This window comes from Rhamphochromis longiceps, linkage group LG22 (genome assembly GCF_057381845.1).
Source record: "Rhamphochromis longiceps isolate RC_006_pf linkage group LG22, R_longiceps_female_GT1.1, whole genome shotgun sequence".
Taxonomy (NCBI): Eukaryota; Metazoa; Chordata; class Actinopteri; order Cichliformes; family Cichlidae; genus Rhamphochromis; species Rhamphochromis longiceps.
In genome coordinates, this window is record NC_140577.1 from 2,384,212 (window position 1) to 2,397,909 (window position 13,698).

Below are 13,698 nucleotides of genomic sequence, written 5' to 3' on the forward strand. Positions count from 1 at the left end.
AGGTGCATCCGTGTCACCTCTGAGGTGTCTCACGAACACAAATCCCAACGTTTCTCGTCTTTATCCGAGGAGGAGGTTTACGGTGCTGAAAGGCAACGTGGTTCTGCACACACGGCTTCTGGATAGCCTTTAATGGCCTGCTGCTGTGTGGTAGCAGGCGGGAATATCAGTGCACACGCTCTGCTAATTTGCAACCATGTGTTTCTTCTGATTTCTAAATAAAACACTAAGAATCGCTCCAGCACCTCCAGTGGAACGCCACCCTCCTCGCCACCTAGGGCTGATCCAAGACACACTATGGACAGAGCTCATTTCCACATCGGGTGTGGTGGTGCCACATCCTGGATGAAACTCTACCTTCTTCTGTGAACAAAGAGGAACCCAGTCTGAGGGATGATTGTGCACTGGTGAATTATTCCTGAGGTGTGTGAATTTCATAGAAACAGTAAAAGAAACCCCCCAAAAACTCAAAGCAGAGGCAAACAGGTTTACTTTAGAAGCCCTCACTGCCCACCTCTTTACATAGATGACTGTGGAAAGCCCATCCTTATGCACTGCAGTACTTTCCTGTTGAAAGTCATGGGCATTGGCTCACTAGTCCCTCTGTTTTGGAACATTTGCAAACAGAACATAAAGTGTATTCATGCAGGGAGCACTCACTGTCGTCACTGAGTGACGTGGCAGAGCTCGGTCTAAACAGTTTTGTTTTACTGCTTTAGCCAAAATTCATTTTAAGATTGGTGAAATAACCAATGTTTAGCTCAACCTACTGTTTGTGTTAAAAGGAAATATGAACTTTTAAAGTTTGACAGGGCTTCAAAAACCCCGTCCTGTGGATTTTCCACAGTTCACTGGTATTTTCAGATGATTTTCAGTATTACAATAAAGTCTGAAAATGGGGTGAAACTGGGACTGCTTTCTGTTTTTCTGAAACATCAGCTCACAGTCACTGTGCATTGCTCACATTTCACCACCAGTCATTAGGCAACGCTAAGCATTTGATAAGACAGCATACAGTTCGTTGCAGTCAGTTTGGGACTTTGACTCAGTGCAACATTTCTCAGGAAAATTCAAAACTGCTTTGTTATGCAATATGTGTCCACGCACACTTTTCTTATTTGTTTTGAAAAAATCGCAGCAGCTACTACAGAGACCTTTAAATCTCAGCTGGCAGTGCTTATTATACAAAGTCTGATCAACCTCGCGTAAATCAATTATTAATGAAACCACCATATTCCTTTAGACAGTAAACGGTTCAGGATCAAAGATTATACAGTTTTCTTTTCCCCGTGAGTGCCCCCCCCCCCCCACACACACACACCCCTCCTCACCCTCCCTCCCTCTGTGATCGTTCAATGCTGCTGACTGTGTCGGACTCCGGAGCGTCACCCCGACCTGACGCTCTCTTGTACCACAGCGCAGCTGTTACCATTACTTCATCTCTTATTGGATCAAGACCGAGAGAGAGGGAGAGAGAGAGAGAGAGAGAGCAAAGGCAAACAAGTGGAGAGAGAGAGAGAGGGAGAGAGAGAGCAAAGGCAAACAAGTGGAGAGAGAGAGAGCGGGAGAGAGTTGGAAGCCTGCGCCGTGCTTCATCGATCTGCAGAGGTGCACCGAGGACCTTCTGTCGGACATTGGTCACATCTTTCAGTTTTTTAAGTGAATGCCAGAAGTAGAGTGACTCTTTGGAAAATGCTTCTGGGAAATTTGGTACGGTAAGACTGTGACAGTTTTGTTGGTTTGATTTCAGCGTCGTGTAGTTTTAGCTTCATTTAAAGTGTTTCCCAGCTCCGCCCCGCCTGCCCTCTAAACACACAGATTGCAGGGCTGCAGAACTGATGTATCGACCTGAGAGCGAGACAATCGCTCCGTGCCTGATATCAGCGCAAACGCGCAAACCTGGAAGCTTTACCTTAAGAAAGAAGGCATTACATAAGTCTGCGAAGTATCAATTATGCAGCAGCGATGACTGCTGCTGTTATTTTTGGTCTGACTCACGCCGGGACAGATGATGATGATGATGGATAGCCTGGAACAGCTCATTGTCAACAATGCCGCAGATTTGTTTACCTGTGGGAGGTAAAGGTAAGCAAAAAGCTTTAGGTTAACGGTTCCACCGTGGATCACTCCCGTCTCCCTTCAGGACGTGGGTTTGGTCACCATCATCACTTTTATTATCATTCATTTTAGAATGAATTGAAATTAGCAAACGCAGTATATTAAAAATGAATTATACCTGAATTAGTCATCAGTCACTGGATCGTCGTAGTTTAAAGAACACACCAGTCCACGCTGAGTTGACGTCAAAATACCCGGATAACATACTGATTTTGGCAACCTTGAGCACTCTGAGGGCCGGACACGATCCACAAGTCATGGCGCTGTATCGACATAGATTATGACAGCTGTAGTGTGGAGGAGAAGTCACAGTACATCTAACATCTGGCCACTACATGCTGAGTGGACAGACAATATCCAGTTACATCTGGACCTAATTGGGCTACTTTGGGACTTTCTAACTCAGTTATGGCACTGACAAGTGTTGTGCGTTCCTGGTATGGCACAGATGTGTTACCACCGCTGACACATGACACGTACGAGGTTGACCTGCAGAGTTGGGGTGACCAGAGTCACCCTGCGTCCAAACTGTCTGTCAAGGCCAAATGTGATCTGTGAGAGATCCGCCGATGTGAGTCACATTTTAGATCAAACATTTGTTTCTAAACTCGGTGTTCAGGTCATGGTCTAACTCATGGTTGAACTTATGTTACTTCATGTAAGATTTCTACTAATTTGAGTGTTTTTATTGTCTAAAATATTGAATAGTAATAAATATAATGGAAGAGGGAAACTCTGAATATGTAAATCTGTGTGAATCTTTTTATTATTATTTGGGTAAAAGTGGAGACCGTCAGGCTTGTGAGGAGAGTCAACATCTGCAACTGTATGTGGGTGTAAAGGTGCACCTGGTGCACATGGCACAGCAACTTGCACAACTGTTTAGGCTTCATCATTAACAGATCTTCGAGCAACAAAGTTGCCATCTAGTTGATTCTTCAGGGAAAGTCTTACTTATTTAAGCAAGAAAATGTCCAACTGCATGATTGTGTAATTAAACCTATTAGAAGCGTTGGAGCTGCATGAAACAAAGCTCCCGTTACCATTCTGAGCTGCTTTCACCTTAAATCTGGGTTTAAGTTGTACTTTGGAAAACATCAGTTCTTGTAAAGATTTGCTGAGCAGGATACTAAAGCTGTACCAGCTCTAGAGATCCTCCAAGCCTGACCTTTGACCTTGAGGAGTGGAAATGTGTTAAAAAGAAATGCTCTCTGGTTTTCTGCAGGTAGTGGTTGCGTTCTGTCTGTGGGGCATTGATGTCAGCAGAGCTTATGTGTTTCAAGCCAGCCGACCTTCAGAGGGAGGGGACAACCCGCCATCTCATACTAAAAGTGAGAACACACTTGTTGTCTTAGCAACGCTTATTCTGGGCTGTTGAGTTAAGAAAGTCTTATAACTGAGCTGAAGACTGATGTGATCAAATATGGTGGAAACCTTTATTTCTGCATTTGGACCAAAATGACATTGATGTTTAAAATGTGTATTGCCAAGTTACATCAAAGTGAGAAAAAACACCGAGCTAGCAGCTACAGGCTGTTGGTGTTTTGTTTCTCACTCTAATCATAGCAGGATAGATGTGAATATATATCTGTATGTACATATTTCCTCCTTAATGGTTGGGCCAATGTGAACAAAACTTCAAGCAGGAACGAGTTGCATTTACTTAACTTTAACTTCACATCAACAGGAGTGTTTTAATTATGAGTTTTGACATCGAAAATCTAGATGACAAAAACCGTTATAGGAAAATTACTTGAATTTACCTTGAATGACTGTTATGGAGGCAAACCGAGCTAGAACTTGTGTACTATGACTTCTCGATTTTGCTTAAAGACATAAAAACACATTTTATACCAGAGCTGTGCACCATTATACTTGGTAAACGTTGTATGTGGGCATGTTTGCAGCATGTGTGTCTCACCATGCCCTTCCCCTCCCTGTAGTCATTTCAGAGTGGGTCAGCTCAGCGGGCTCCTGTAAGGGGAGGTGCTTTGAGCTGGAGGTGGCCAGCCCTCCAGGATGCAGATGTGACAATCTCTGCAAAACCTACTACAGCTGCTGCTCTGACTTTGATGAGCACTGCCTGAAAACAGGTCAGGCTTCTACACACTTGCTCACGTCTCTCGTCTTTTCTTCACTTCCTGTTTTCTTACCCAGTCTGTGGCTCTTGGTCAACAACTAACTGCATCGAGCTGACAATGTAAACCCTTAAAAGCAGTTTAGAGATGTGTAACAGCCAATGAACAGCTACAGAGCTGTCTAATATTAAAAGTATAGATATTTACATATGCTTCATATAACATGCCTACAAAGCTCGGGATGAGTACTTTCTCTTGTAACACAGGGAAATTTAACAAAAGCCAAAATGTTCATTTTCATCTGATGCTAATTTAAATCTCGGTTGCATCACCTATAATTGTATGTTCATCTTGAAAACATGAAGTAAACAACTGTGGAACATTTAAAAAAATCTTCAAATGAATTCAGCAACCATGAGCTTCTTGTGGGTCTTCTTTTTAAAACGTATAATAAAACGTCAGCGTTGCCTGGGTATGGATAATCTGTAACACATTTTAGGACCCTCTGTTATGCAACAGAGATCTGAGATCTGAAAACGTTGGTTGGGAGAAGACAGTTAAACAGTGGAACAGGGCTCATTGGGGACTCGGAGGCAGATGAACTCGGCAGAATTTAGCCAAAGTTGAACAAGCTGTCGAGGCTGCTGGAGGTGAATGTGCAGCCTGAGCTCGTCTAACATGTGACTTGGAAGATGGTCGTGGAGCCACAGAGACACTGCATTACTTTCAAGGCTCAGTAACACAATGGTTTAATCAACAAGCTCTGTAGAGTTTGTACCACATGGCTAATGATCAGTGATGGAGTGAACGTGCTGTCCAGGAGTCTGATTGCTGGATGGGTTTCTACAGAACGAGGAGACTCTGTGGACTTTGTGACAAAAATCCTTTGAGATGCCAAATCAAACACAGAGCACTATGTGCTGTGAAGAAGGGAACAGCTGAAAGTCATTTTTTAATGGACGTGGGTTCACACCTACTAACCAGGCTGTGTGAAGGATCAGCATCGTTTAGTGTCTCAGGAAACTTTTTGTGAAAACTTTGTAAGACTGCAACTTTGTACATGATAACACATTCCTTCAGAAGTTTTGTAAATGCCTGAATGAAAGGGAAAAAACACAAGAGAGTCTTGAACGGAGCCAGTAAGAGTAACGTTATGATGTAATCAGATTGAATTTGTCATGATGCAGCACGCTGATGCGTTGTGTTTCCTGCTTTCATCTGAATTAATCAGGTAGGAAGCAGCTTGGTGCTGCTAATCAAATGCATGTATATCTTATCATGATGTCACCATCTTCCCAGGAGTGGATGTCAGACCTCTGCTCAGGCTAACTGCAAACCCCCCAAAACAGAACAAGAGCTGGAGCTCAGAGGCCTAAAACTATTCATTTCATTCACATGTTAAATGTTAAAGTTCATGATATTGTGCCAGGATAGGACTCTAAATTTAAGAAGGAGCATGGCAGCACAGATTAGGTCTGCTAAGTTCTATCTGAATATACAGAAGAAGAAAAAGATCATTAAGAGATCTGTGCACAAACAAATAACCATCAACCTCAGTCAACTGGAGCAGTGTTGCAAAGACGAGTGGACCAGTGGACTAGACTTACTTAGGTTACTGCTGCTGAAGTTGCTTCTACAAGCTGAATCATTGCATGTGCTTAGATTCTCAAAGAACTGCAGAGAATCCTGTGAAAATGTTATTTTTCACACACGGAAATAATCAATGAACTGACTTCCTGTTTGTGCTCAGAGGGAGGCTTTGAATGCAAACAGGAACGGTGTGGGGAGGAGAGGAATGAAGACCATGCCTGCCACTGCTCAGAGGACTGTCTGGAAAAAGGAGACTGCTGCTCAAATTACAAGTCCATGTGCAAAGGTACATGTCATTATCATTTTTAACCAAGTGACATGGAGATTAAATTTGCTTTCAAGCATGTGATGTACTGTGGTTTCCTCTCAAGGTGAGACTTCGTGGCTGCAAGAAGAATGCGAGGACATCACGAGTCCTGAATGCCCTGCAGGGTAAGATCGATGACCATCCATCCATCTGTTTATCCTTTTTCAGGGTCGAGGGGGGGCTGGGGCCTATCCCAGCTGTCCCAGGGTGAGAGGCAGGGTACACCCTGGACAGGTCGCCCGTCTAACACACAGAGACCGACAACCATTTGCACTCACATTAACCCCCGCCTTCACACCTATTTAGAGTTGCCAATTATCCCCACTAAGTGCATGTCTCTGGATTGTGGGAGGAAGCCGGAGTACCCGGGGAGAAGCCACACAAACACGGGGAGAAGATGCAAACTCCGTGGAGTCTGATGACTAACCACGTCTCTAAAAAAAGCATAATGGCTCCACGCCTTCTACAGAAACCTGAAACACCATTTTGGAGAATAACTGCAGTTTGGTGATGTTACCAGATCAATCAGCTTTGTCATTCTTGTGCTTCTCAGCTTCGTCCGTCCTCCTCTCATCATGCTCTCGCTCGATGGGTTCAGAGCCTCCTACCTGAAGAAGGACCAGTCTGTCATCCCAAACCTTCATAAACTCAGTATGTCTTCTTTTTAACTTCATCTGTATTTAAGTGATTTTTACAGAGCCAGCAGTTTCTGTATGTCCTTTATTTACTTTTTGATGAGTCAAAAATATAGCCTGGTTGCTTGTATCATCCTGTAAAATGCAGCTTTCACAACTCTTTACTTCTTAAAATGCAAAATTTAACAAAAAGTTACCTTTTGTTTCCCCTCAGGAGGATGTGGCACGTCTACACCGTACATGCGACCAGTCTACCCATCAAAAACATTTCCAAATTTGTACACCTTAGCCACGGTAAGTGAGCCAGCATATTTAATGGATGGTTCATGTTAGAAGTTACAGTAAAGCTAGTCTGTTAATGAGTACTCTGTCTGAAGAATGAGCAAACACAAATGTTTGCCAGTGTGTTCAAAATGCCCTTACACTGTGCTCGTGTTGCTACTCAAGCGTTGGACTCATTTTTAAAACAGTAAATGTGCCATCTGTCTGCAGGGCCTGTACCCAGAGTCCCACGGGATTGTGGGGAACACCATGTATGACCCAGACTTTAATGCCACGTTCACACTGCGTTCCAGAGAGAAACTGAACCACCGCTGGTGGGGCGGACAGCCTGTGAGTCCAGTCTAGAGTCCAGCTGACCAAAAAGCAGGCGTAACTCTTAAAGCATAAAATGCAAATTTAAAAAGCGTGCTTCTTTAAAAACTGGTGTTTGTACGTGTGCCGGAGCACACATTTGTAAGTACGCAGAGTGACACAAAATCCTGAGAATATTGAACACATTTGTGACCATTTTGTCAACATTTCCTCTCCATAGATTTGAAGAGCTTACGTAAGGTGTTAAGGTCACTTATAACAGCGTTTAAGAGGACCGCTGGATTTCTGGATTTCATCTCCTTTTGTTTCTTTTTCAGATCTGGATCACTGCTGAGAAACAAGGAGTGAAACCAGGCACGTTCTTCTGGCCTTGGTACTTAAGTTAGTACTGGAATGTTTTTCAGTAGCTTTAGATATCAGACTTTACTGAGGAGTCACTTCCACTTTTCCTGCACTACTTATACATTCTTGATATATTTTGTGTTGATTTTCTTTGAATGTCCGATGGCCTCAGTCAGAGCCCTGGATCTCTCTTAATGAAATGCCCCCTCGGGGATAAGTCGGGCTGGAGCCTATGACTCGTTTCATGGGCAAACAGCTGGGTACACCCTGGATACCAGTCTGTGGCTTAGGTGTGGATGTTGCTGAGGATACTGCCAATTTAGGGAAACAGTACAGAAAGGAGACATGATGTGGATGCTGGTGAAGCTGTTGTTCATTGTGGGGAAATCTTTCTACTTGCCAAATAACACAATAATGCACTAAAATAAATAAAACTCAGTCTTTCAGGAGAAATAATGAGGGAGGTTCAGGGAAAAAACAACACAAATACACTTTAGTAGCTGAAAAACTCTTGAAGATTGAGTCCGAAGCAGTGAGGGGAAGATAAATGATAATGGGATACTGGGCAGAGTCAAAGATTTTAATTTTAAAAAGCAAATATTAAAATGTGTGACATCATCGAGCAACAGTGCTTCTCTGATGCTTCGTGTAATTAACTACAAAGTGTTATTAAGTCTGAGCAACACAGACGTAAAAGAGGAGCTTTTGATTTTGATTTGACCCGATGACCGAGCGCAGCGCGACTGACAGGCACGAAGCAGACAGGTTCATGTCAGCGAGTGTTTGCATGTCCATGACTCAATGATCACGAGGGCTACACATGAAGATGCGCACTAGTCACATCCTGAGACAGACAGACAATGGGACAATACTCCCACACAGTCACAACAAAGGCCATTGAAGAGTCCGAGGAGTCTGAACAAAACGGCATGTTCATCTGCTGATTTACATTCAAACCATCAGCCTCAGCTATTTGGTGACAGAATAAAAATTGATCGTCAGGTTTTGTTATTAACATTTTAATCATCATGATTCTTGTTTTCAGGGTGATTCCTCTTGAAAGGAGGATTTTGACCATCTTGCACTGGCTGCACTTGCCCGATGATGTCAGGTGTGTCCATGTCTTTTTTACTTTTTTACAATAAATTAGCATGTAGCTTTCACACACAAAATAATGTGTAAAATTACTCACGAATGACAGTGACAGTGATACTGTGGGTGTGTCTGTTTAAGAGACTGCAGAGTCTGGGGTCAGTGATCGGATCAGACGCTGATAAGTGTCAAGTGGCTTTTATTGTCATTTCAACCATGCACAGTGTTACAGTACAGAGTGAAATGAGACAGCGTTCCTCAGAGACCCTGGTGCTACATATGACATATAACAGAGTAATGTGCAAACACTGCAATAAAACAAGACAAGACAGTGAAACACCAGACAGAACAGGACGATACAGAAACAAGACAGTGCAGTGGAAATGTGCAAAATACTGTTGCATTGTGCAAAAAGTAGCTTGAAGGTGATGCTGCAGATAAGTGCTGGGTAGTGACGTGCATGGAGTGTTTGTACAGCTCGGTGTGTCAGCAGGTGAAGTAGGTGTTTGTGTTTCTTCTCTGGTTGTGCGTTCAGGTGAGATGCTTGAACTCACACTGAAACAAAGTTTTTTTCTACCTTGTTCAGTCATCACTGTTCCATGAAAAGTGTTTCGCAGCACAACGTTTCCTTCGTCATGTCTTTTCAGGCCGTATGTTTATGCTATCCACTCAGAGCAGCCCGATGCCTACGGACATCGAATGGGTCCACTCAGCAGTGAGGTGAGCTAGGCCTGAAGATGGTCTAAGAGGTGCGATTAATGATATGCAATAATCAATCATTTTGGTTTCAATTGAAATATTGTCCACAGCTGGACAACCCTCTGAGGGAAATTGACAACATCATTGGTCAGCTAATGAATGGACTGAAGCAGATGAACCTGCACCGCTGTATCAATCTCATCATTGTAGGAGATCACGGTATGAGCTCCACAGAAACCTGCTGAATTCAGAGGATTTTGTCTAATTAACCCTTTTATTACAGTTCTTGTAAATGCAGCAATGATTAGACAGTCCTCTATGTTTGTACTTGGAGGGAAGAGCTCCTTTACAGAGTAAGAGACCTTCTTTAGAACCTTTACTCCTTCACTGGGAGGAAGGAAAAGTGCTCAGGAAGCCCCCCAGCAGCCGGATCCTGTAGCCTCATTACTAAATAATGTTTCAGGGTCACCTGATCTGCAACAACTTTGGATCAACTTTGAAGGGTTTCACTGAACTTTTTCGGACATCCTGGAAATGAGCAATCGCAATAGTCCAATCCAGAAACACCACATGCATGGACTAGTTTTTCAGCATCACTCTGAGATGGGATGTTCCCAGTTTTCGCAATGGAAGGAAGAAGTTATGCATAGACTTTTTATATGAGGGCTACAGAAGAAACGATTGGTCAAAAATGACTCAACATTTCTTCACATTAGTTTAATTCAATTCACTTTTATTTCTGCAGCACAAAATCACACGAGCAAACAGCTCACGCTGCTTTTTAGTATGAATAGAGACAATATGACAGAGAAAACACCAAATATCAGATGGCCCCCCATGAACAAGCACTTGGCGACAGTGGGAAGGAAAAACTCCCTTTTAACAGGAAGAAACCTCCAGCAGAACCAGGCTCAGGGAGGGGCGGGGCCATCTGCTGTGATTGGTTGAGGGTGACGGGAGAAAAACAGGATTAAAGAAACACTAGATCTGACCTCTTCTAGTTCTGGAGGCCACAGAGATGCCATCAAGAGCTGCATCAGGTTTGAGAGTCTCTATTAAAACTGGTGAAAGTCACATGGTTCTTTTAAAAGACACACAGGTTCCTTCACTTGGCGTGTACTCTCAGTGTCAGCACAAGCATGAAACGTTTGGTCACACAACTTGTGTACGTCTGAGGTGTGTCGAGAAGTTACAGATGTCACTGCTGTGTCTCAGGGATGGAGGAGGCCCACTGCGACAGGACAGAGTTTCTCAGCAGCTACCCACTCAACATAGACGAGATCACGCTGATCCCTGGCTCGCTGGGCAGAATACGACCCCGTGAGCCAAAACCGACCACGTGTAAGTGCGCACATTTAAATAGCACAGTGTGACACGTGCTTTCTTTAGATGCAAAACCTGCTTTATATTTCTCAAATTTCCATTTCCAGATGACCCAAAAGTTGTGGTTGCAAACCTCACTGTAAGTAACAAATGTATAAGATCACAGTACAGCCTAAAACAAACTGAGCGGTTTGCTGTGTTTGCAGGGGTCAGGTCGTTCACCTTTGTATTTACTGTTTCAGTGCAAAATGCCAGCTCAGCACTTCAAGCCATACCTGAAACGGGATTTACCCAAGAGGCTTCACTACGCCAACAACAGACGGATTGAGGATGTCCATCTGCTGATGGAGAGGAAGTGGCACATTGCCAGGTAGCCTGTGATTCTAATCTGTCAGAAATGGTGTTTTAACTACCAATAAATCGAGATCTTATCAAGTCTGAGGAAGAAATAAGACGATTACAAAGGAAACGGGCAGCCTCAGTGACCTCTACTCCCACTTTATGTTTAAATTATGTCTGGTTAAATTTGAGGACTTTAAGTTAAGTTCACTGATATTTAGAAAGTGAGGTGAAGGAAGGATTTTTGCATTTTGTCACACTGAGCTACAAAAATCACAGAATGACTCAGTGCCTGCATACTCCATGTTTGTTGTTTTCAGGAAAATGCCAGAAAAGCCGAGGACTCGGTGTGGCTTCTTTGGTGATCACGGCTTTGACAACAAGATAACCAGCATGAGGGTACTCGTGTGTCGTATCTGCTGTTTGCTCCTTCTGTGTTTATATGTTAAAGGCATCGCGCGTCAAGCTTGGATACTTTGTTTGAATACTTGGCGTTATGAGTACCGCCATCTTGGGCTTTCTGAGCCAAAGGTTACCATGTAGCATTTTTAAAATCACACAGCAAGCCATAGTATCTTAATATGTTAAACACCAGCAGCTCTACGAGCAGCTCAGCTCAGTGGCTGAACCAGGTGAGTTAAAGGCTGACATGTAGCAGTTGTAGTCAAACAGAATTTAAATAGTTGAAGACAGATGTGTTGTCAGTACAGATGTGATTGTTAAAGAACGTAAAAAAGACTTTGTACCGTTTTAAAACCATCTTTTATAAAGTGGCAGTTTATCACAGAAGGCCATGATGACTGACCCTTGATGATGACATCAAGTGGTGGCTGAAGGAACTGCAGCTTTTGGAATCTAAGGTTCATTCGGCTTCATTTTCAGCCCCAGAGGTTTCTTCTTGTTCCACGCGGAGTATTGTTTCGAGAAAAGTAGAATTTGAGAGAAGGACAAGAAACATGGCTGACTATTACCTCATTATGAGGAGTACATCTCTCTGATCTGATGTCCACACGACAGTTTTTCATAAAGTTTGTTTGAAAACTCCACGAGTTGATTTCACTGTTTGATGCTCCTTCTTTTTTGCAGACAATCTTTATTGGCCATGGGCCAAGCTTCAAATTTCAGAAGATGGTGCCGGAGTTTGAGAATATAGAGTTATACAATGTCATGTGTGGTAAGAATCATTTTTTTATCTTCTTTTGAATACCAGAAAATATGGTCTAGATCTGGGGTGTCCAACTCCAGTCCTCGAGAGCTACTGTCCTGCAGATCCATCCCTACTCCAACACAGCTGAATCAAATGGTTGGAAACCTCTTCAGCCATCAAGTTTGGCAAAGGCCTGATAACAAGCCACTCATTTGATTCAGGTGTCAGAACAAGGATGTGTCTAAAAGCTGCAGGACGGAAGCTCTAAAGGACTGGAGAAGGACACTCCTGGCCGAGATAATAATACCGATGTTATCATTACTACTATAATAGCGTGTCCTCTGATTGTTCGTGCTTTAGACTTGTTGGGCTTGAAGCCAGTTCCAAACAACGGGACACACGGCAGTCTGAACGACATGCTGAAAGATCCGCCTTTCCAACCCAGCATGCCAGAGGAAGTCACGCCACCGTCGCCGCCGTCCGACGCCGAAATCAGCCACGACCTGGGCTGCAGCTGTGACGATGAGGTCTGTGGGAGGCAGCAATGCCACAGAAATCATTTGTAACATCTAAATCCAGCTGATTTCACCGTGTTTGTCACTTTCTTCTGTAACAAACAAAGACGAGGAAAAAAAACACATTTTATCATTTTCAGAACAAAGTGGAGATCAATGGGCTGTTCACGCGTGCATCAGATGGGGTCTACAGTTATAGTAAGTGTTACACACACACACACTGGAACAGCTGCATTCAGCTAGCAGCTGAGGAAATAGGATTATTTGACAGTAAATCTAGATTTTCTTCATCATGTATCTTAAAGCAATGCCTCCTGTTTCTGCTTTCATTTGTATTTTTTGCCGTTTTATTGGTCAGTAGGAACTGCAGAGGACACCAACAGAATCACCTTTAATTATGAAGTATAATCAAATAATTTGGCATCGAGGTACAACATGTTGTTTTTGCAGACAGCACCCAGCTGCCGTTTGGTCGACCAGCGGTGATGTTTGACACTCAGTACAGTCTTCTTCATCATGTGGAGTTCATCAGTGGATACAGCAAAGAGCTAGCCATGCCCCTGTGGACATCATACACACTGCCACCACAGGTACACACATGTAAAGTTCTCACTCCGTCTTGTATCAGTCAGCTTGGTTCTACAAGCCATTGATTGTCCCTTGAAGTCACCTAAAACTTTTAGTTTTTTCTCTAGTTTGATCTCTGGTTGTTGTGTTCCTGCTAGTCCAAATTATAAAAACGTCAGAGGGTAAATTCACAGATACACTTCCATGATATGAAGATAAAAGTTTGAGTTTTTTTCTGTTATATTTCAGGAGTCCTTATGTTCATATTGATTGCCAGTTGTTTGCTTAAGATTAGCTGCTGTTCATATCAAGAAACTTAACCTGAAGAGTTTGCAGGTCATCACCGCCCTGT

The 13,698-nt window shown here is 43.2% G+C and overlaps 1 protein-coding gene across 2 annotated transcripts in view; it reads left to right on the forward strand.

Annotated features, from left to right (window-relative positions):
* Nucleotides 1-1,356: 1,356 nt before the first annotated feature.
* The window catches only part of enpp2l (ectonucleotide pyrophosphatase/phosphodiesterase 2-like), a 33,295-nt gene continuing 20,953 nt past the window's right edge, over nucleotides 1,357-13,698 (forward strand). Inside the window, exons 1-21 of one of the 2 annotated variants that reach the window (XM_085397026.1) lie at nucleotides 1,374-1,495; nucleotides 1,539-1,710; nucleotides 3,344-3,449; nucleotides 4,062-4,211; nucleotides 5,947-6,072; nucleotides 6,158-6,218; nucleotides 6,647-6,744; nucleotides 6,943-7,022; nucleotides 7,221-7,340; nucleotides 7,640-7,695; nucleotides 8,710-8,775; nucleotides 9,404-9,476; nucleotides 9,566-9,674; nucleotides 10,671-10,796; nucleotides 10,886-10,917; nucleotides 11,021-11,148; nucleotides 11,438-11,516; nucleotides 12,204-12,291; nucleotides 12,625-12,791; nucleotides 12,920-12,977; nucleotides 13,230-13,369. In XM_085397026.1, the coding sequence (XP_085253152.1) occupies nucleotides 1,693-1,710; nucleotides 3,344-3,449; nucleotides 4,062-4,211; nucleotides 5,947-6,072; nucleotides 6,158-6,218; nucleotides 6,647-6,744; nucleotides 6,943-7,022; nucleotides 7,221-7,340; nucleotides 7,640-7,695; nucleotides 8,710-8,775; nucleotides 9,404-9,476; nucleotides 9,566-9,674; nucleotides 10,671-10,796; nucleotides 10,886-10,917; nucleotides 11,021-11,148; nucleotides 11,438-11,516; nucleotides 12,204-12,291; nucleotides 12,625-12,791; nucleotides 12,920-12,977; nucleotides 13,230-13,369 (1,881 nt within the window). In that variant the 5' untranslated portion in view covers nucleotides 1,374-1,495; nucleotides 1,539-1,692. Of the gene's footprint in view, nucleotides 1,711-3,343; nucleotides 3,450-4,061; nucleotides 4,212-5,946; nucleotides 6,073-6,157; nucleotides 6,219-6,646; nucleotides 6,745-6,942; nucleotides 7,023-7,220; nucleotides 7,341-7,639; nucleotides 7,696-8,709; nucleotides 8,776-9,403; nucleotides 9,477-9,565; nucleotides 9,675-10,670; nucleotides 10,797-10,885; nucleotides 10,918-11,020; nucleotides 11,149-11,437; nucleotides 11,517-12,203; nucleotides 12,292-12,624; nucleotides 12,792-12,919; nucleotides 12,978-13,229; nucleotides 13,370-13,698 lie in introns of both variants that reach the window. The other variant, XM_085397025.1, reaches the window with a different exon arrangement.